The 24,263-nt window shown below is 34.3% G+C and overlaps 1 protein-coding gene across 1 annotated transcript; it reads right to left on the bottom strand.

Moving 5' to 3' along the window:
- Positions 1-291: 291 nt before the first annotated feature.
- Positions 292-23,759, bottom strand: LOC145774754 (kelch-like protein 6). Its single transcript, XM_082586059.1, has 11 exons — positions 23,642-23,759; positions 22,297-22,450; positions 21,816-22,033; positions 21,116-21,265; positions 19,787-19,889; positions 13,870-13,952; positions 13,392-13,572; positions 9,004-9,147; positions 3,519-3,674; positions 2,014-2,161; positions 292-1,667 (listed from the first exon to the last, which is right to left on the bottom strand). Exons 1-11 carry the CDS (start codon positions 23,654-23,656, stop codon positions 1,565-1,567), a joined length of 1,455 nt encoding a protein of 484 aa, XP_082442185.1. The 5' UTR covers positions 23,657-23,759; the 3' UTR covers positions 292-1,564.
- Between the last annotated feature and the right edge of the window lie 504 nt (positions 23,760-24,263).

Raw genomic sequence — 24,263 nt, 5'->3', positions numbered from 1 at the left:
CGCAGCAGATTGTCAGACAAACGTTTTTTTTTAAATGCTTGTGCTTCTATAAGAAAATAACTAGCCTAGGTTAAGCAGCCAATTAGAATAGGCTGTAGTCTCAAAACATAATACCTGCTCCTTATATATAGCTATTGTTATCCTAAACTTGGCTGAAATACTTGTTTTGTGAGACCCTGGCTAAAATAGCACTAGAAATTAGCACTGACGCCGTTGATTTCTTTAAGAACTGATGCAGTATTTTACGTCGTGAAGTTTTTAGGTTATTCGCGATGACGCTGACGCCGTTAATTTATTTCATTGACGAGTACAACACTGATAAATAGGTTCTCAACATCACACTATAAATATTTACACCATGAATGTAAAACATGTTTTACATTCTTCCAACTTGCGCTTTGTCAGGTAGGCTATGTTTAGTTTCCACTCTATCGTTGACGATTTAGTCAATTGCTCGCACACGTCAAAACACATTTTCGCACATGGAAAAGTTTCCACACATTTGATCTCTTGTTTTGACATTAAATTAATCATACTTTAACAGCAAACTTTGTATTTTCAAAATTACTGGCATTTTGAATTAATTCACTTATACTAAGGAAACTGTAGTGCGTTGTTTGCAGTGTTGGGCGCGATAACTCATTTTTCATTTAAGCGATATAATAATACGTTGTTTAATAATATAATAATTCAATATAATAATTTAACAATATAATAATAATTAATTCTGTTGGCATATAATACGTTATAATAATACGTTGTTTGGGATCAATTATTATCTTCCTACGACTTGTAGCGCAGACAATTAGTCTCTCTTGTCATAAAGCTACAAGCGGATATTTAAATCCGCTTTCGAAAGTCCTTGTTTTGTTGCACTAGAATGCATTAACGCTCAGTTTAAAACGCCACTTTATCTTTATTGCTGATTGTACAATTACATAAACAAATATATTTTTTTGTCATAAGTTTTAAAGTTTTAAAAATGATGGAAATGGGATTATAATACTAAGCAATTACAATTCGATCAAAGTTTTGGTTACAACACTTGCACAGGCCAATCAAATCATATGTCACTTATTGTCTCCGGAGACTTTGAGCTAATACGAGTTGGTTGAGCATGTTAGAACAGAAAATCGCTCGATGTTCTCTCTTCGCCAGGGCTGGTCAGAGGTTAACAACAAAATAATGCGTGATGAGATAAACGAAAATGACGACTACTTCTGGCTTACTCTGCATTGATATAAATCAACGTTGAAAACACAAAAGAACATCCTTCTATGTTCACAGCTCTGAAAACTGAAAAAAAAAGATATTCTGAAAAATTATTTTAATTTCCACATATTAGCCTACGCTCTTTTATCGTTTTGAAACAATGATTCAACAACGAAATAAAATACAAAATAAGTTGTTTGCTGTTTTAAACACAAGAAAATGCGACTAACATAAAGCGAGACAAACAAATCTGCTTTTATAAAAAGGAAAGTAAAAGATTTTGAATTTTAAAATGCAACAAAACAAAACATTGAAAAGTCATCGATGTGATGACGCGACCAGTTGATGACAACTATATCGCGACAATGAATTGTGCATCTTTAATTTCTTCAACATTTCCAACTACTTCCCACGTATTCTTCACTGCATCATAAGTTTCTATTGCGTCGATTCCTCTGTAAATTGTAATCGAATAAAAAATTAGAACACGAAGCAATAAAATTGAAAGACAAAACATTGTTGAAAACTGATAATAATTGAATTATTTCAGTTAAATCAACTCCGTTGTTTGCAAAAGTTGAATATCGCAAATTTGAAATATTAAAAACAAAATGGACTAAAACTTGAAATTTTACATCAGCGATGGACAGATTCAACCAAACTATGTTTCAATAAATTGTAATGATCTCATATTGAGTTATTAGAATCTCGTATGTTTCTGTTCACAGGTTGGTATACTCCATTAATTCAACATATTCAATGCTTTCTATGCAATGGTGACGTCGACAAATAACCACTCACCCTCCAGCGACATACACTATCCCGTCTATGACGCATGAACCGTAATGACTTCTTGCAACGTTCATATCAGCAACATCGAACCATGCTTGCTTCCGTGGATCGAATCGTTCAACTGAAGACAGTTTGGACAAATTGTCGTCACGTCCTCCTGTTCGAACAAGGTTTCCAAGTTAATATTCATGAATTGTATAAATATTCTGGTAACCTTAGCTGCCTCGCTGAAGCAGTGCAGACTTGTTATACTACAACGTTTACACCAAATAATCCACTCAAGTGAGACTAAATGGACGCAAAGAGTAGCCTACCAGCCAAGATGATGAACAAACTGTCATAGCATCTGCATTGGCTTATTGAGTGAACGATTTCGAATGAGTTGCAAAAATAGCAAAATTTTGCTTCATCTTACAAGCACGTACATTCATAGGAATTTGTAGCAAAACAAGCAAATAAATATCACTTAAAAAACACATTATGACATTTTATTCAAAGGCTTAATAAGTGACGTCATGCAATGGAAACATTTAGAAATCACAAGTGGTGAGATATCGCAATCATCTTGAATCTGCGTTATAATGACACCCAGGGTTGAGATTTGTTCAGCTGGGGATGCCGCGAGCGTGTTTTACCTGAATTTTGGAACATGTGAAAACATGTGAAAAAGTGACACATGAAAGGCCATGTACCCGTGTAGCCTTGTGACGTCACAGTGACAGTAGTCACATTGGCAATGGTTCGTTTCGAAACTTTTCAAAGCAGAGGAAAAGTTAATCCAATGCAGCAGGTTGTTCGTGATTAATAGAACTTGTTAAAACTATTGCAAAACTAAACAGCAAAACTTGCAAACTTTCGAATTTTTGGGACTTTGTGAGATTTCTGTCAAATTGAGCAAAGTTAGTTTGACCATTGACATTCAAGGACCATCCACATATAGGTCGCAACCCAGTGATTGAGTAGCAATGAGTCAAGTTAAAATTGTTCTCGTGCCTGGTTAGACGTAGGGTGTCGTCAATCTATGCTTTGTCATCATTTATTCACATAGTTTCTCAAAGCGATATACACGCCACACTCAAAGCGCTGGACTGGCCTTGTGACGTAGTCGTCTGTCACTTACTCCAAACTGCGCTGTTCTGAACGCCACGAAGGAGAATTGTGAGTACCGGATTTGGTTTGTTTTAATACTTTTGATAATTATTTCGCTTGTCATGGAACCCAATCCTGTATAAACAAACGATCCAGATACCACGCCAACGAAATGGTTAATAAAATCAAACCTCAAAAATTGAGAAAAAAAGCTCGTTCAATATTTTTTAATTTTACATTAAATTTTTTATTTATCAACTTTGAAAGATTTTCTCATGCTCGCCTGGAACTTAGTTGCGTATTTTCTATTTATTATATTGAGCTGATCAGAAAAACTTCAGATTTTAGATGTCCTAGTTGTTACAAACAGATCAATATAAACATGGCAACAAACGTTGATATCATAATAATACAATCAATCCTACCCATTGCATAGACTTGATCGTTCAAAACAACTGCAGATAAACCCCATCTTTCAACCTTCATCGACGGAATTCCTTTCCACCGACCTTCTCGTGGATCCATGCATTCCACTGTGTTCAACACCCCTTTGTTAAGACCACCGACAGCGTATATCAACCCTGTTGGAGATTGATGGTTTGTTAATAATAATATTCCAATTTCATCTCCACATTTCTTCATAAATCAATGTTTAAAATATAAAAACGTAACAAAAAATGATTGTTGCGGCTGTATCAATAATAATAATGATGGAAGGTGCGATGACTACAGCAGTGCTGCACACCAGCAACTACATACCGTTCATTTCGTGAACTCAAAAATTGGACATTAAATATTTAATTTCCAAAAGTTCTTAAATTTGAAAAAATATTTTCTCTTCTTTAACATAAATATAAATCAAAATAAAGTGCAACAAACAATTTAGTTTTGTTGAAAGTTATGTAAAACATTGTTACGCTATTACGGTAGTATTGTAACTTCAACATCTTTTGATAAGCAACCAGTGTGATCGTACACACGAAAAAGTAATAAAGAATTTGTAACACATCCTTATAGGCTACTGTTTCAAAAGCAGTATGTCGCCATATTTCATGACGACACAAATATGGCAACCTCGCCAAAATGTCAAACTCGGCAACTATATATCAGTGACAGCATCTGGATGCGTGTGTCGCCGTTCCCATGATGAAACCTGGAGAACATCATTACATACATTAAACAGCAAATATAGCTCAATGAGTTAATCTAGGATTGAGTTATTTTTGCATAAAAATCGATTCGATAAAAATCAAACTGTGAAGTCGAACGAAAATATACAAATTCTCAATTTCTAACTGTGCGGCTAAGTCCAATATAACGAACAAAACTGGCACTTTTTCAAATTCAAAGCTAAATTTTTAGAGTGATCGGTTTAATGATGATTTTGGTATTTCGTCACATAACTACCAAAAATCGTTATTTAATTTTATACAAAAGATACAGAAAACTTGTAAGAGAGTGGCTACATATATTTAAGCATAAAAGTGTCACACACGAAAACATCTCAAAAATACTTCACTTACTTTAATTTAACGCAAAAGATTTTGTCTTGATTTTGTTTCAAATTAACTTGCCAAAAATTTCGTTTTCATTGTAAATAAACGTCATTTCGAGCAAACATAATCTACTGTACTTCCCACTAAGTCAAAAGAACAATCATTGAGACAAAGAAATTCACTTAAACAGAAAACTGTAACAATTGGCAACACAAAAATAACACAACCAACAAACGTGCTATTGTTCCTCGTTTTATGTCAAGCGAGTCGGAATCGTGCTTTTTTCACCGATTCCGACTCCAGATACCTCACACACCTTCCGACTCCACACAGCCCTGATAAGCTCAAATAATTCGATACAAAATTTAGAAGTAACAATTGCTGCATGCGATATTATTTTAAGACATGGATTTTACAAAATATTCACGATTTGCTTGGAACGTTTAGCTCACAAATTATTTCAGTTTTATTGAAAAAAGAAATCAAATAAGAACAGACCTAGCATTTGTTGCAAAGTAAGTTGGAGCAAAGTGGATAATGTTAACAAAAGCATTGAAAAGTTAACCATTTTGCGGACCAAATTTTTTTCCGATTTTGGTCCGTTGAGGTCCAAATTTTTTTTTTTCAAAATTTCCCAATTTTCAAAAGCACCTCACGGAGATGCTTGGACCTTGTTGATCAGAAATATGTAGACATCATCCCAGGGGTGTACTTGGACCATATTACATAATTTTATTTGTCATCCCAGGGATCTACTTGGACCGCAAAAGGTCTTCCGTACTCACTTTGGAACAATATTGATTAAAATTACCATTGAAGCTAAAATATGTTTAAAAAAATACAAACTGAGTGACGACTTCAAAAAAGCGTAAGGTATAAAGGTTTAGTTTTCAGGAAATGATTTTCATAAGCAATTCAATATCTCAAAAACATAAGCTAATATTTGATTGGCCGTTCAGAAGGCATTAAAATCGTTCAAGAATTATGGTGTCATGTACAAATTACGTTCGAAAATATGATATGAGTTCTTATTTGTTATTATCGTTGTCGCCAATAAAGGCTTTAAACCGATTTAATAATGTGTAATCTAACCTCTTCTTCCTGCTTATAGAAGGCTACGACCCACAACACTTCACACAATGAGATTTTTCTTTTGAAGTCCACAAAAACTTTTGAGGATCAGGATAATATCAAAATCAATATTTGATTCAATGGACATTAGTTTCTATGTATCCATTGGGTTTCCAAAACTGTTGCAGTTCATTCTGAACATTTCCAGCTGGTGCTGTTTTCGACTATTTGTTTCTTTATATTTTCTTGAAACCCAAGTGAGCAGTTTTGTCATATCCAGACTTATGCTCTGTCATTGAATATTTAGATTAAGTGAACGTGAAGGCATGGAAGTCAACCTATGTGCCACCTTCAAGCATGTCATTGTGTGTGCCAAGGCACAATGGAATGGTGTCGAACCGACGTCACCAGCATCGTGCAAGCGCTCTCACCTCTCAGGCACGTAGTCGATAACCAATAAGATGATTATTATGAACAAAGAAAGGAGCACAGGGTAGTTATCAATTATTTCATTTTGTGGTAATTATTTGATGTTTAATGAATTGGCTATAAATCATTCAAAGCATGTTAATTTTCAGGGTTCCCACACATTTTTTATAAACAAATTCCCTACTTTTTCAATACTAAGTTCTAAAAATTCCCTACTTTTTCAATACTAAATTAAAAAAATTTCCGACTTGATTTTGATCTAAATTGCGCATTAACAGTGCTTAATCAATGAAAATTTCTGTGCTGTATTATTTCCACACACGATCATGCACAGTATGAAAAATAATAATAATGTACAGTAGAAGATTCCTGTTTGAAAAAAAAACTCTTTTTTTTCAAAAGACCCGAACTGAAATCAGTTTAGATAAACTGTCACATTTATACTAAAATTGCAATTCAAAGTCTCATTCCATCGGACATGGCAACCTGCCATAAGCCAAACCAAAGCAATTAAAAATCACACTACTGACAAAATGAAGTAAGTGAAAAGAACACTGAACAGTAGAACACTGTCTTTGTGATTCTGAACACTGAATCACAAAGACATTGTACAGTAAATAAGATTTATGAATGGTATTGTCTTTGTTGTTGTGTCATAATAGCCTAGTAGGTTTTACATGAAAAGCCACCGTGATTGAGGACTGAGGTGTTGTGGTCTTGGTCACAGATATTGCCTGCATTAACGATGTCTCTTACCGCTATTATCACCTAGCCAACCTGACATCATTGTTATATGCGGCCGCTAATCGACTTCAACGATCATGGAATGTTACGTACGGTAATGAGAACGATTATACTCGGAAGAATAAAAAAAAATTGATTGCTTAAATCAGCTCTTTTGTCTCGTGAGCTTTGCGTATTGCTCAACAAGTGTATAAAGTTTAGAATTGACAAAAATCATTAAATTTGAAACTGAAGTTTGAATCACGGCAAATAAACGTATTCAAAACTTTTACTTCAGCCGACGCAGTTTCACACTCAGTAATCTAGGTCGCAATAATTTTGCCGCAGAAAAAATGCGTTAATTTTGAAGGCTGCCGAGCTGGGAACAGCTTGTCCCGTGTATTAGTCGAACCTGGCTTTTTGAGGTGAAAACAACTTGCGAAAATCTCGAACTACACTCGAGTATATATGATAATAAGTAAAATTCTGAATGTTAGGCTACAGAACAAAAATCTCCCGAGGCTAAATTTCCATGTCAAGTTAAATATTTCTGCTTCTGGAGTGCCCCACAATTAAATAAGTCATGCCATGGTTACGCTCCGCCACTGTTTGTACAGTATAACTCCTGTTGCAAGTAGGCTAAGGCTAACCACAGTTCACCTAAACTGCTTAGTGGATGAACAACGGAAAATGAGCGGTATTTAAAGCGCAGATGAACAAGAAAAAAACAGTTACCGAACTTCATTGAAAAGCTGCATGTTGCGCCACAACATTGTTCTTTGTAATACCGCTTTGAAGGAGGATTACGAGTATGAACGAACGATAACTTTTAAAATTCATTTTGAATTGAAAAGACATGACTGACGTAATGTCTTCCATCCTTAGTTATCATATATTTTTTCATTACGTAATCATAATGTCTTGTAGGAATAAATTGAAAATCAGTATGATCACTCAAAATGAAAGCAATGGGATTTAGGTGATGTCACGTCATTACGCCGATTTGAGATATAATTTCATTCATGACGTCGTATGGAAGAAAAACTTTTACAAGTTTTATACTCTGCTGAGAGTAAAAAAGAAACACAAATGATAAATATTGGAGAAATTGAGTCTCCTTCACAACTTAAGAATCGAACAACGCAAAACTGCTGAAACAAAACGTTTTGTTTGAGTGAAAGAATTAATGCAAGTAACCAAAGCCAAAATGCGCGCGCAAGAAGTCATGGGAGTGTGAGATATCAAAAATTTAACAGGTTGTTATTTTTCTACATCAATGTGACGTTAGTTACTACTTTAAAAAAATTGTATCATTGCTTCTGTAGAAAATCCGCAGCAAGCGCCTTTTTTACATGTTTAGTATCGGCCAAATTTTGCCAATACCGATACTCAAACAATGGCCGATATCACCGATATCGAAGTTTTTATCTACAATTTAGTCATCAAGGTTTTCCATACTGTTTCAATACCACGAGGGAGGTTTCACAAAATTCCCGACCTTTTCCCGGTCTGGAAAACGGGTTTTCAAATTCCCTACTTTTTCCCTACTTTCCCGACTGCGTGGGAACCCTGATTTTGGAGCGTTTAGCGTTCAGAGATTCTTGTGCGTATGGTTTCAAACGCATAGAAAACATCGGACATAATTTTTTAATATCAAGATTTTAAAATTATCTCTTAAACCTAATTTCTGCAAAGTCCATTTAAACTTGTTAAGCAGTATAATTTGCTTCTAAGAACGAAATAAAAAGGATTATTTGGCGAAAATTGATGACGACGATAATTATGTTTTCTTGTTTTTTGAACTATAACTGATCTATCTTCTTGAACGTAATTATGTCGAGGCAAAGAGTTCAACAACGAAAGGACTTGAGCATTGTGCAGTAATGGTTGGGGCGAAACAACAGCCAACTAATTGTGCAATAATTACAATTGGAAAACATTCGATCAAATAAGATTGATCAATCCCGCCACGAATCGAATGAGATTGTGATCATGTTGTTGTTCTCAATAGAATAAAAAATTGTTAGTAAAACCAATGAAATTATATTGTAATGAATTACTGTAAGATCGTAACATTTACTTATAAATTTGATGAATGAGTTTTACTGCATAACAGCGTTGGCGCCACATTTGAATTACTTCATCACAACACATTGATTACACTTATTTAATTATTCAACAAAGTTCAAACCTCCAGTGGAAGTCAAAGCATGAGCACAACGACCTTCATTCATATCAACGCTGTTGTACCATTTGTCTTCAACAATGTTATAACTTTCACATGAAGTCAAACCACGTTCACCACCTTCCCAGCCACCAACAGTGAAGATTGAATCTGTTCATGTATAAACAATGGTTCTCTTCAATTGTTATTTTGTTCAAAATAATTAGATTAAATAAATAACAGAAACTTACATAAATAGATATAATCATTTTCATAAGTATTGCCAAAAATAATACAAATTTTATATTGAACAATGCGAACAAACTTTGTTATGTGTAAATGCTGGAATTAAATCATAATTAAAATCTCCTTATTTTGTATTACTTAACCATCAGAAACAAACCTATAATTTATGTTGCTATTCTTATTGATTCAAAGGTTTAAAAAAAAAGAATCTTGATGATTTTCTGGAAGTAGACAGGAACGAAAAACTCATTAAAGATAAGTGGAAACCTCATTACCAGAAAGTTTCATTATTCATTCATTTATTCAACACTACGTGTGAGTATAAATGTAGATTATGCTTGCTACTTCTCTACAAAAGATTTCCTGTTAGAGGAAAATGAGGGATGGCACAAGGTTTTTCAAACATAAAAATAGACCACGAGAAAAAAACTAGATATTGTTAATCTATATTATAGATTATGCTTGTTATATACTTCTCTAACAGAAGATATTTAGCGGAAGAAAATCAGGGATGAAAAGAAGTTTTTCGTAAAAAAAGGTAAACAAAAATTTAAATTTAAATATACAGTAGAATTCGCCTATAATCGCACCTCTAGGGGATTGCAAAAACTGACGTTATAGCCGAATTGATGTTATAGACCAACTACCGCAAACTATTCCAAAACTGTCTTTTGATTAAAGAAAGAGGTGTATAATCCAGTCAAGTTTACTGTGTCTACCACCAAACTGACAAAAGTCACGCAGAAAATACAGTAAACAAAGAAATTGTTTAAAAAAAATAACCTACAGGGAAATGTACAGGAAATTTGCGCAATACAGCTCGTTACATACAGTAGTAGAGAAGTTCATTGTCTATTAGCAAAAAAGGCATTGATCTTCAGCTGTTTTGGTTTTGACACGGATTTCTCTACCCACATAGCGTTAAGCTTTTGCTAAATAATGTAGGATTTGCTCGCTATCGTCTATAGTTTATACAGAACTACACGTACAACTGTTGCTTTGAGTTATTTAAAGGTCAGGTGTAGAGCTGCTTTTTACGGTGTCCGACAAACTGTCCGTAAACAATTGTTCGTAATAAAGCAATTCTTCGTAAGCAATTGTTCGTAAAACAATTCTTCGTAAACTTAATTGTCCGTTAAACAACTCTTCCTAAAGCATTTTTTCGTGCATGCAGTTGAAATTTCATGTATACGAAGAAATGCTTTACGAAGAATTGTTTTAAGGATTTCATTTTACGAACAACAGTTTACGAACAATTGTTTTACGAAAAACTGTTTACGAAGAATTGCTTTACGAAAAATTGCTTACGAACAATTTGCCTATAACCGCTTTTTACACGTGATAGTTTTTCACGGGGAAAAAGTTAATTCAGTTAATTGAAGTCCATGCTGCGAACGACTTAGCAAAATAAAGGGAAGACATTTCGCAAGCAGCAGTGCTAACTGGATTAAAAGACTGACCCTTCGTGGTGAAGGTGATGGCTTAAAGTGACGTTATAAACGAACAAAAGACGTCTGGGGACCAATAAAGGGTGCTGTTACATGCGAATTGACGTTATAGGCGATGCTGTTGTAGCCGAGCTACAATGTACGTAAAAGATAGGAATTCTGCCGGGACCGAGCGAATTGTGATGTAATAGGCGAATTGACATTATAAACGAAGCCGTTATAGGCAAATTCTACTTTACTACGTCGCCCTCTATGACAGGGGCAAGCAACATTTTCAACAAGTGGGCTAGTTATATTGGGCCTAAAGTTTTCTCCAGCAGACTAAAAGCTAACCTCTACAACAAGTATTCAAACTACCCTTTTGCTATGAACATTAGATGGAATTTCATTGCAAGTCCAATGAAAATATTGTTTTCGTGCTCCACAGTGAAGACCAACCAAACACCGAGTGCGATATATGTTGAAAGCAAATTGCATCCGTAGATTACATTGCTCTTCCCAATAAACCAATATATTTACAAATTTTAAACCAAAAATCGTGATGTTGGTGAAGCCGACTCGACATCTTGGAGCCTTGATGATCAGTACAATTACAGAACTACCTTTCGTGACCTATCACAGACTTACTTTTGTGTCTGCCGTGCAAAAGTAGGTTAGTATACTTTTTCAGCCTCAGGAAAAACTTTTTTTTTTCAAATTGATTCCTATGACAACTTTCTCCGTACTCCATTAAACATATAAAATATCATTTTAATTATACAGACATGTGAATGCTCAAATAAAAGTTAGTGAGAAGTGCATAGAATGTTATTGTGCTTAAACAGATAATTGAGCAAACAAACGTTCCTAAATAATGAACCGTATTTGGGTAAAATGGCTGGAAACAAAAGAAAGATTCCACAAAAACTTAAAAAACATCTTGTTCATCCGCGAGGTGCAAGTTGCCTATTCCAGCTCTACACAATGTGACTTCTGCTCATGTTAATTTTACCACAGAATGATGGGCTTTCAATGTAACATCTGACATCCACATCCATTCTAATACGTCGCCATTAAAGGAAGACAAAACCTATAATAGGAGGCAAGATAGATACGACCACGATGATGATACTCGTTACAATCATTCAGATAATTTTTACGTCACTAACCTGGATATCGAGTTTATTGATTTGAAGAGTGTTTTACTAATCTATTTTATTTTTTTGGGCTTAATACCACTTATTAACATGAAGTGACATAGACGTATAAAACTCTGTACTTTATTGTTGATACATTAATATGCGTATTGGATCCTATGCGTTGTGCTCAGCGCTTTGTGATCACAGCCGTACGGACGGGTGCATTGTTACACCGAATCCATTTCTTCAATGCTTAGTGCTAAGCAAGAACAAAGTTTAGTGCTAATTTTATAACGTCTCAGACACGACCCGACAAGGTATAGAACTCACGTCTGCCGATCAAGAGGTGGGCATTCTATTCACTGCACCACTAAGCCAGCGTTGCTAGCCCATAATATAACATTGTTCTGAAGGCTAATGGCCTGCAATGTCAATTTATGTTATTACAGAGTTTACCAGGTCGTGACGTCATAATTTGATTAGGATCTCTGCAAAAAATAAAATAGGTTTGTGAAAACCGTTGAGAAAGTCAGCGCCCTTCAATAGTTAGTTTGTCATGATACCACTCAGCCCTCTTTTCTGTTATTAGGTGAAAAGATACGCAATCACTACTTCGAATAGATTTTGATGAACCTTTTGTGACATTAATATATAATAAAAGTGATGATTTTGATGTAGAGAAACTTTCAGCAGAAACGGGTAGGAAAGCGACGAAGTAAGTTTCCTAAGAATAAACGTAACCACGCTCAGAGATCTTGAAATCATATCATCTTCATATGTCACTCATAATTTTCAATGTCAGCTTGTTGAGCTCAGTGAACATAATTAAACTGACTCGTGCAAGTGTAAGTCATTTTATATCGCAAGATGTTGCCAGGTCGTTTTTCATCGAGCGCTATTGTAGATATGATTTCTGTCAGAAGAAAATTCTTTCCCGCATTTTTACTCTGTGCTGAAACGTATTTTAGAGATCGATTTAATTGAATACGAGAGCATTGCAAATATTGCAATGCTTATTTTCAGCATTATGCAATGTGAAAGGCAACAAATTTTTAAAACCATTTCAAAACTTTGTTTGAAAGCATGTAATTCAAAAAGTGTGCGTAAATAATAACTTTTAAAGTGGTGCACATTTCGTAGTCAAATTTAGGCCTAACTTGTTTGAAAAATAAGATCGAACGAAATTTGAAAAAGTGGCTATCACGCTAATGTCGTTATCAATGAAAAACTCGCCAAACATCAACTTGAAAAATTAAATCAACGATAGTGAAATTGTTGAGTGAGTAAAAATAAACGCAAACATTGGCGAGCATGTGGCATTCCGGACCAAACTTCCAAACAAACCAAAGTAATCTCATCAAACATCAACCTATAAAACATAAACGCTCGATAGTGAAATTTGCGTAAAAAACTGTTGATCGAGTGAAATGAAGGTGAAACATTAGCGAGGATGTGGAACTCCAGACCAAACTTGTGTGGTGCGCGTCACATGCGCACTCGGCGCTCATGGTTGTTAATATTCATCACGTTTGTCACAAACATGAGTTTATCTGCTTGTTGTGGAACCAACTTAATTTGAATCTAAACTCAGGTGGATTCTTACCATTGCAAACCACAGAAGCAGCTCCATTTCTGACAACATTTGTGGAAGCAAGTTGAGTCCAACCAGATCCTTCATCATTTAACTTGAATCTTTCAACCACTTTAGTTTCCTTTCCACCGATAACAAAAACCTCACTTTTATGACTAACAGCTGACCCACACTCGTGTTCAAAGTTTGTGTTCTGAAGAAACATAAATTGTTAAGAATGCGTAAGATCAACAACGTCACGATTCCACAAGACTTGCTTGAATGTCCTACATAATTTTACATCAATTGTGAAACGTCGAGTGCAATCATTGCAACTGCATGTGATATGTTTGATGAAGAGCAAGATATCACAAACACAAAACATTTAAATATTAACAGCTTGGAGCTCACCACTCATAGCACAAAAGCAGTTTTTGATTAGAGCGCACACCATCAAATAATAAATGCACTCATCCTAGTAACAATTAACCGAAAAACTTTAATGTTTTACCAAGAAGTCAGTTGCTTCTTTCTTTCTTACGTCATACTTCCACACATTCCTTTTATAAAACGCAAGAAATTGATTCCTCGATTCTGAAACAAACAAAAAAGAAATACGTTTAAAATATTTAACAATATAAAATATTTAATAATAATCAGCGTGTCTATATGATTTTTACAGCAAGTACACTGCAATAACCCGCAAGCTTGAACGGAGATGGAAAGTTAAAGACTTTCATTCACACATTATCAACTGGTGGTATACGACTTCTCATTACATGCGAGATTGCAAGTCTGCTCTTGCATACCGAATTCTAACGAACTTTTATCATTGCACATTTTCTAAGAAAACAGTTACATAATATCATGTGGCATGAAAACTACAAAATTGCAAGCTCAAGCAAAAGCGGCTTTTCCGGTTACCTCGCTCTTGTTATGTATCACAGTGTTATTTAGGCTACTGTGCAAAATCCAAGTTTTTTTGGGGGAAAACTGAAAAGAGGCGATAATAACTAATCAAGTTGCATTTTGATAAGTAAAAGTTGAACAGATGAAAAACATTAAAAAATAATTTAATTTTTTTTTGAAGCCAGTCAAAGCGCTTGATTGGTTTCGCTTGATTGGTTTAATTAAAACCGCTTTTGAAGTGATGCCACATCAGGGATATCTATAACTACGGGATAGGGAAACTCTGTGGAACTGAAAACCATTTTATACACCAGTAGGATCACTTTTCTTTGTGCGCTGCTGTGATAAATAATCACATAAATTGACTTCAAAGGGAAGCAAGTAGTAGGCTAAACGAACAACCAAAGTGTAACAGTCAATTCATCTGCTGTAAATTGTAAGGTCTACGCTCGTTGGGTTTGTTTATTTGTTTGTATTCCGTTAGTGCAGTCATGTTGTATTTTGTTTGCTGCTTAAAAAATTTCCAGAATGACTATTGGATTTAGTTCTGATAACATCGTAAACGTATTGGTTTTGTACTAGATTGGTTTGTGAACAAGTTGATGATAAAACAGCATATTTCACTGACTGCTGAACACTCCTCATTTACTTCTGATCCGATTTGCAGTACGCAAAATGCTAAAGAACAACAGTAGACGGTTTTTGGACTCATTGCATTCATTTATTTTTTGGATTCATCGTTTTTTTTTTTTTTCTAGCAGCGTAAATATACTTTTATCCATCAATTAAGTTTTGGTGTGAGTGTACAGTTTGTATTATTATTGTAAAATCGAATTTTGTATGTCTTTTAGTCGGTATTGCATTTTGTAAATATTTCTGAAGTCGTAGTAATGTGATGATCCTACTGATGTATAGCACTGGATAGAGTTTCCAATCCCGTAGTTATAGATATCCTATTCCCTTTAAAGTACATAAGAGATTGAGACTATTTTTTTTTACATTGAACATTGTATTTTACCTGTTGGCAGGTAATTTAACAACAATTTAAAAAAAAATAGCACAAAATATGTTTAGCTTTTATTTTACGACATGTAACATATATGTTACATTGTGCTTCAAGGGTAATTTTTTTTTCAGAATTGCATTGTATAGCTTGGTGTAAATAAAGATAAACACAGTAAAAAAACACTGTAGTTTCGTGGGATATATGCACAGTTGTATGCACAAATCAAGTAAAACAGTTTTATGTAATAAACAGGAATACCTATTCCATATCGTGATGATGAAGATCACCTGATATGTGCAATACAATCAAAAGCGAAGAAGCAAAATCTAGAACTTTGCATCATCAGAAAAGCATAAAAAAGTTCAATGCCATGGTTAAATTTTATGTCTGCGAATTAAAGTCGGCACTGTGAAAGACCTGAAAGCAATTGCGGTCTTTCAAAAAGCAAAGATGAACGTTACATTCCACACATTTATTGTTGGTGAGGTTTTGTAGCTTCCTGCGGGTGCAAACTTTGCATCGTTGACGCTTTTCAGCCTTTTCCATTGTGTGCCCAACAACATTAGCACTGCTTGTATATCTTGCCCGTTTTTCTGTTAGTATGGCTGTTGAAAGAGAAGCTCGCTTCCTGCTACTAAACTATCCAATCAAGGAACGGGCTACACTTCTGCAAAAGTCTTTGGAGGTAAGAAGATGATTTTCATCTTCTTCCTTCATCAGTTTGGTGTAAACAATATACGAGTTGTTTATTGCAATGTCAATAAGGTCATGGACTATTCTGAGATAGTATTTGTGTTTTGATCGATGGTCGAATTGGTATGTCACTTTTTTTTGATCCATGATATCAACTCCCCCCATGTGGCTATTGTATTTTTTTACAACGGCAGGACAGCCTACTGTTTCCCTTGTGCTGGAACCTTTTTTTCTTTTTGTTTTTTCAAGGAGTGGATAGGCAGAAACAAAGTTTGAGAGCATATTTACTGGTTTACTGTCCATCCATTTGACAAAATGTATGCCATTGGATTCATAAGCCACCACATCTCCAGTTTTCATGGTCTTATCTTGTGGAACTTGTGGTGGCTTAGGAAGATGCTTTTGATTTGCTCGTACAGTTCCTGCACTCAATACATTTCTTTCCAATAACTTGTATTGCAGCAACGGGGAATTGAAAAAATTGTCGATATACACCTCACACTTCAAATCTTTAATATTTTCTGTCAGTTTAAGAACCACTCCTTCTCCAAGTCCATATTCAATTTGACCACTTTTCTTCCCAGTGTACAAATTGTAGTCAAACAAATAGCCAGTTATAGAACAGCATCTACACCACATTTTGAAACCCCATGCAATTGGCTTGCCTTTTACATACTGCCGAAGTATGTTATGACCTTTGAATTTGATCATATGTTCATCAATTGACTGACATTTTGTTGGACCCACTGCCGCAATAAAGGCAAGTTTAAAATGGTCTAAAACAGGCCGAACTTTGAAAGCTCTATCATGAGATGCATCAGATGGTTGTCTCATTAGCTCATTGTCATTGAAATGCAGAAAAGCACGAATTTCTTCGAACCGTCGCAAAGTCATCACGTTTGAAACATATGGAACTCCGAGATCACTTTCGGTTGACCAGTAATCTCTCAAACACGAGTTTTTGTGATATCCCATCACAATAGTCATTCCAAAGAAAGCTTTCAGTTCATCTGCTTCAATATTGAAAACATGACCTTTTTGATGACTGTAAAGAACTGTCTGTGGAATTATAATTTCAGCAATTAATTTGCTGAAATTAGTAACTTCATCAAAAATTTCAAGTGGAGTGGCAGAAGATGTTACTGATGCAAGCACTTCTCCATATTCGAAATTAATCCCCATGTCATTGGTATCAGATTGATTGGTTGCATTGTTAAATTTTGATTTCTTCCAAACAAACTTTAAGTTTTTGTGGGATGAACTACAATCAGTGGTGGTTATTAAAGGTGCTTGAGTTTGGATTTGGGATGGTGTGGGTGGTTCAATGGTTACTTCAACTGGAATGAAATCATAATCATTTTGAAGGCGGTTACTGTCTATTGCATTAATGTCATCCTCTAAAAACTGGATATCTTCTTCATCAAGCTCTAAAGCATCTTCGCAGTCACTGTTGTCGCAAAATAATAGTTGTTCCACTTCATCTTCATTCAGTTGAAAGTGCTTTGTCCTCTTCGATGATGTCATATCAAATAGTATATTATGCACACAATATTAGCTTATCATGAAAAAGAAAAACAACATGCAATTAACAAAATATGCCATATGGTAGCTAATTTGTACTTGCTGGATAAATTATTTTACATAAACAGTACAGTTGTATTTACTGAACATATTGTAAATGAGCCATACGTTTATTTTACATAAACTTAAGTTTTTTAAAGCTATATGACAATTTAATCCATCGTAGAATAGGCCTAGTTGTATAAACTAGTAGAAAACAAAAAAAAATTATCAAAACAAGCAATATTGCAGTTAAAAGTCTAAGCAAACACTAAAAATCAAGAAAAAAAAAATCTAAATTGATTTGTGAAGCTAGTTACAGCAACCGCTCAAGATTGCTGATTAGTTACCCTTGAAGCACAATGTAACTCATATGTTACATCATGTAGAATCTCATTATTTTGCATCTTCACCTTATTATATCAAAACAAAAACTTGTGATAAGTAATTTTAAAGATGTTTTCATACAATTTGCAAAAAAAAAAATTCAAAATACATTTTTAGACAAAAGAAAATTAGGTTTCAAATTCCTAAAAATTTTGCACTCAAACTCAACAAAAGTTTTCAACTCCAAACATGGGAAAATAAAAAGTGTTTCCAACCAAATAAAAAAAATAGTTAAATTAAACCTTAAATATGTTCCAAGAAGTCACAAAAGCATCAAAAGAGTGGTAAGTAAAAAGATATTTGAAGATGAAGTCATGTAACATATATGTTACATTGTGCTTCAAAGGGTTGTCACATTAAGAACAACTTTGAAAAGCACGAAAGAGGTTTGTGGCAAGACAACTATCGGTTAGTTATCAAGAAACCGATGTCATGTCATGTCATTGTACATTATGTTATGCAGGAATGAGGAAATTAACTTTCTCAAAATTTGTGTTGAATTGTTTTTGTTTCCTCTAAAAGCGCACTTTTGTCATTGTTATAATAGTAATCATTAAAAGTGTTCGCAAACCACTCTTGCTTCCCTGCTTTTGGCATTTTTTACTTTGTGATCTTTATCGTCAATCGACCTCAAAATAGCAGATCTTATGTTGTATTCAGAGATCGGTGGCATATTCATGTTGATGTACGAGAAGTCACTGATAGTTTGACGTACTAGCGGTTGCCTGCAAGTGGTCTCATGTCTTACTGCGAATTCTCATGTTCACTGCAAGTGGCGTACGCTGAGGGCGGCCATTGGACAGTACTACCTTTCTTCAAAAATGTTGATTGATCACCTACCACCTACTAATCTTACACAATATGACTTAGTGGCTGTTATTAGCAAGTGGACGTTTTTTAATTCGTTTTTATTCGAAAAATTTTTGAATGGCCCTCCACTTTCAGAAAATCTTGCGTACGCAACTGTCACTGCTTAAATGACCTGATAAACGCCCAGACTGACATTATTACGTCATAGATCAGACAACTTCAAACGAACTTTATTTTACACTGAGTGGTTTTTTGGAGAAAAAAAATGAAACTGCCAACATAATAAAAATCTGCTTTGTGGTTTGTATGCGTTGCTTATTATTCGTCCAAAACACGATTATTTTATCACTGCGCATTTTGCAGTTTATCGCTGCACAATTCTGGTTTATCACTGCGTCTTAGAAATGCCGCTGAGACAACTTAATCAGTCACTCTGATAATAGCTAGTAACATTGTGTTATGTGATGTGTCATTTACATACAAAAAAGCAATACGCAGGTTGCAGGTTTAAGTATTTTATAAAAGTTACATATCACTGGATGTGATGAGTTAGAATGTCAGTTATCTGCTTTTCCGTTATAAATTGAAACGTGAGCGTCTCTACAAAAGCATATCGTCGTCCACGATTGAAATGTCCAGCATTTTTGTAAAACACAGCGATGTTAATGCGAAAGACGAAACTGACGTCTTGATTTCAAAACCCCAGATCAAATTTGGTTCAAGACTATTGGTAAACAAGCATGGTTCTCTTGGCAAACGTTCGCATTTCTAGAAATTTGTTATTATTCAGCAGCTTCCCTCAATTTACGCTGGATCAATGTTTGAAGTTGTTAATAAAAAGTAGAAAAAATTACTCCTCGTATATTTTCCTAACAAAACCTTTGATTGGAGAATTAGAGACGTCAATAAACAAAAGATCTGAGTCATTTGACACCGCTTTGAATAACTTTCATCAATAATGCGACTCAAACTTTGTGGGTCATAAAAGCTGTTGGACATTGTGACTCAATGAACAACTCTTACATGCAGTACTAAAATTTTAAACTAAAAAAGTTGTCCAAACCTTCCTTTGCTGAAGGAGCGGGAAGAACTTCAGTTGCAGCAGCACGTGGAATTGCAGATAGAAGTAAAATATTTGTACATTCCACTGAAGTCATAATCAATTCCTGAAGAATTAAAAGGAACTTTAGCAAATTTTATACGCAAGTTGAGTGTCAATGTTTCATTATTTATCAGATAGTTGTTGTTTGTTGTAACATCGGTTTCATAAATTCACATCAAACTATTTGTGAATTGAATTTGAGCACAAAAATTAACGAATGATTGATAAGATAGATGTTTATTGGCGGCTGAGAAAAAAAGATGTACGATAAATCAAAACACATTGTATATAAATTATAACTGTTGAAAAGATCACAGTTAAAAAAAAAGGAACAATAGCATCACAGCAACGGAATGCTGCGAAGTTTCTATTCAAGGTCTTCGAGTCAAGCTTCAAGTTTCACCCACCCTTAAACTCATCAATGATAAGTATAATTGGCTAATTGAAACAAATAAATAAATAATAGTGAAGCTGCGTCCAAGATGATAAGAAATTAAAAATTTAGGTAGCCCAATGTAGACTATCTTACAATTGCTAGTCTGATTAGTAATTTGGCGTTTGCCTAATACGTGTCCATAATTATCTTTTTTTACATTCTTTTAAAAGTTGCGAAGGAGGATTTGCGAATTTCAACTGGTATATTATTCCAAATTTCTGCGTCAGAGTATTTTATAGACCGTTACAGTTTAGTGGTTGTGTATCAATAATAAATATTAATCTAGGTTGGTCGAGTTTCCAGTAGTAAGGTTCTAAATTTCGTTGCATTTTTTAAAGCAGTTTTGAAAAGTGCCAGGCAAGGACAAAAACTAAACTGGGCCATAAATTTAGCAATTTCAAAGTTGTACAGATGTTTTCACTTTAGGATATTGATTGCAGATAAAAATACTCAAGTCCTTCTCCACAACAGAAGCGGTATGCTGGAGTGGAACCACTTTTGCTTAGTTTATATTGATTACATCAGTACGGTAGTTTATCGTTTTGTAACGTTGTATTCAAACTTCTTGTTATTGTAATAACTTGTGTCATGTTTCCCATCTCTATGGTGAGCTGAATGTAATACTTCTCGTAATTCTTCTTACTTATTGTTGAAGAAACTTATTTAGACGCAATGTTTGCACAGGTATATAGTACATTATGCTATCTCCTACATACTTTCAAAATAATCACATATGTGACAATAGTGAATGGGCATTGGGCAGCACTGTTTTGATGATATTCATTTCATCGTTTTTCCTAGCACAACCATGCCAGTTAGTGATTCCTGAATTGTATAATATTTGTCAGATTTACCTCTTTCAATGCAACATCTTGCAAGAAACTCCACGATAGTTTTCCAAGTTTAACAAAACCGAAAAGTTTAACCATGTGCTTCTTACGTGTGGCGACGTCATGTTTGACCCAACCTATGAGCGCATGAAAAACATTTTCTTCCGAAGATACCTGAATGACGACATCAATTATTACTGCGCTTTATCACAAATGAGTATTACGTCACAGAACAACAAGATATGAAAAGTCAACTCCAAATTCTTCTGTTTAGTTCATGGAATGGGAAGCTGATAATGGCCAAGCAAACAATTTACCAGAATGTTGTCCAGTACTTAGTAACATTTTTTACACTTTTGAATATAAATGGCAGTCACAAATTTTCACTTTTCTGTAAGTGTCAGCATTACTAGCTTAAAAGTTGCTGTGCTGCGCAGGTTTAAATCGACTTATCATTAACTAGAATTCACTTATTGGCGAGCTTTTATTAATTCTGTGTAAGTTAATCAAATTAGCCATTGTTTAATGTGTTCAATATGAAGGATAGGCATCTGATGTCATGGACTGGTTTGCGTAATGAACAGGCCATGTTTATGTGACTTGCAGAAGACCATTGTGACTTACTATCTTGCAAATTATATTCCTCGACGAGCAGTCTGGTTCATTTTTGTTGTGGAATTTGTGATTATCAAAATCTGTTTGGACTCATGATTAAAATGCAAACCTTTTTCCCTTCCACTTGCATCACTTCAAACATCACATCTGGTGTTAGCTCTTTGAACTCTTTTCCATCGATGACTGATTCAAAGTTCTCAGCAATGACTATGTTTGCTTTTACCACAACTTGGTCCAGATTATACATTTTCGAATATGCTTGAATTGTTAAGCAATTCGTCATATCAATTTCATCAAGAAGAAATTCGATGCAATATTGCTTGAGATCTGAACAACAACCAACACCATTGAGTAATCTTTTGTATCATGAAAATTGCTACAAAAATTATGATTAACAAATTATAACTTTTGCCATTGTACTGATATTATTGCCATAATCTAAAAAAAAAGTTTAAAAACCTGATTGTTTTAAATGAATACAGTAAAGTTATCCTGTTGTGGAAAACGTTTTCTCACATTCATGGAACACACATTTCACATCATTAAACAATCACACAAACACATTTCATTAAACGATCGTTGACACTTACTTGGAATTTGCATATAATTTGATGCTTCAAGCAAATTATAGACATTTTCATCTGTCACTTTCACCTCGCAAGTGTAAATGAAAGTGAGTATCAGCTCCATTGTTTCCTCATCAATGCCTTGTATATCCGCCTTGTTTTCATACTTCTCCCTCATCTAACAATTCACAAAACAAACCAGGCTTGATTACAGCAATTCTCATTTCCTAAGATAAATTTTCGTTCATTGCGATACACAGTTTACAGTTAGCCTATCAATTGCAAGCAATGAACAGTGAACACGTTTGATAAAACAAACGATTTAAACAGACACAGAAAATTCACTTGAAAAAATGTAGTTTCTCTGTTAAGCAATAAATGCTATGAATATATAGTACAAAAAGTACTCAACACCAAGCAGAGCGAGTTACATCAAAATTAGTTACTAGTTAACTAAAACTGAAAATTAGTTACTAATTTTAGTAAACTAGTAACTAATTTTGATGTAGTTTCTCTGTTATGCTTCAAGTCAAAACAATTTTATTTCGCAAAAAAAATAAAATTCACTTTGCATTGTCACGGCTGATTTGTTTATATTTTGTGATATATCCATGTAAATATCTGAATTGTGTGTTTACGGAAAGATATGAGGCCAACCTTCGTTTCTTAAGCATGCCATTGTTTTGTAAAGACATGGCCTCATGCTTTTAGTGAGTGTCGAACTGACAACCTTCGAACGCAGGTAAGATGATCTCACCATTAAGCTGAGCAGCTGACATAACAAACTTTTAGCAACGTTCTTACTAATTCAATACCAATGCACATTATAAAAAACAAATAATATATTTTATAGAAGAACATTCGGCAATTATTCTTAATATGTCAAATCTAGAGTATAAACCTCCTATACAATTACAAATGTTCTCTGTTTTCACCATTCAATAGCTTTGGTTGAAAAGAGATAAAAATCCGGTCAAAAGAAATGCACAGTTTGTTTCGTGAAATCTAAACTTATTAACATTGTAAAATAAATTTATAAATTTATATACATGTAATTAAAAAAACATGAATCACCTGCAAACGAACCATCACTGTTTCAGTCAGTTTTGTGTGGGTAGGCTTACATCATTTGGTATTATTTAGCTTACTTAAAGCTGATAATGAAGTAATAATTTGTGATACATATGACTACTACAAACCACATAAAGAATTATTTCTTTCCTCACACGTAAAGAAGTTTGTGTGCACAAGAGCAATGAGCATGGCATTGAACACCAGACGTTTGTATTTAGCACTCGATGTTACCACCGTAGTTAGCACTCTACTTTACCACCTCGGGTTTAAAAAGTACAAATGACATAAAATTCACCTCTAAGAAAAACATTTTTTGATAAAAGGTCGAAAATGCAGTAAGAATGCATTTGTGACCAGCAAATTCACCATCTCCAGCAGTCAAAGTAATGTCGCAACAACCATTCGCAGACTTCCTTTCTCTAATAAAAAAAAATCGAATATTAATCACATTGATTTTTAGAAACTGCGGATAATTATGTCCATTGACTTAGCCATCGATTTAAACAAACAATGTCGGTACAATCACGATAACTAACACAGTCCTATCTTAGCAGTAGTTTAACTTAGACAAAAATTTCTTTGGCCCAAAACAAAATTGTTTCAAATCTCAAAAAGGATAAAAGCTTAAGTTTAAAGCCAAAGATGTAAAGCACTATGGTAAAAGAAAATAACTGATTTTTGGAAAAATTAACCTTCAGCAGTATCAGCACGAAAAAAGGTTTCAAATAAAAAATACCTGAAGAAAAAAGTGTTATGTGAACAGATCCAAGTTTGATATTTTAAACTGTATTAGCTCAAAGCACAAACTGTGTTAATGTAAAGCACAGAATGCTGTGAAACTTACTTAATAAATACTTGAATTTTCCTAAAATTCATTTAAAAGTATACCGTATATACAAATGATGATGAAACTATAG

This window comes from Aplidium turbinatum, chromosome 7 (genome assembly GCF_918807975.1).
Source record: "Aplidium turbinatum chromosome 7, kaAplTurb1.1, whole genome shotgun sequence".
In the NCBI taxonomy this organism is placed as follows: domain Eukaryota; kingdom Metazoa; phylum Chordata; class Ascidiacea; order Aplousobranchia; family Polyclinidae; genus Aplidium; species Aplidium turbinatum.
The sequence above is the reverse complement of the archived record's forward strand: the minus strand, read 5'-3'. Positions and strand labels throughout refer to the sequence as shown.

Excerpts from the sequence above, each read along its gene's own strand:
- LOC145774754 (XM_082586059.1), bottom strand. Across the intron at positions 21,266-21,815 it reads TGCAAGTGGAAGGGAAAAAG|GTATCTTCGGAAGAAAATGT; the intron begins GTTTGCATTTTA and ends GTCGTCATTCAG. Across the intron at positions 9,148-13,391 it reads TGCTTCTGTGGTTTGCAATG|ATTCAATCTTCACTGTTGGT; the intron begins GTAAGAATCCAC and ends ATACATGAACAG.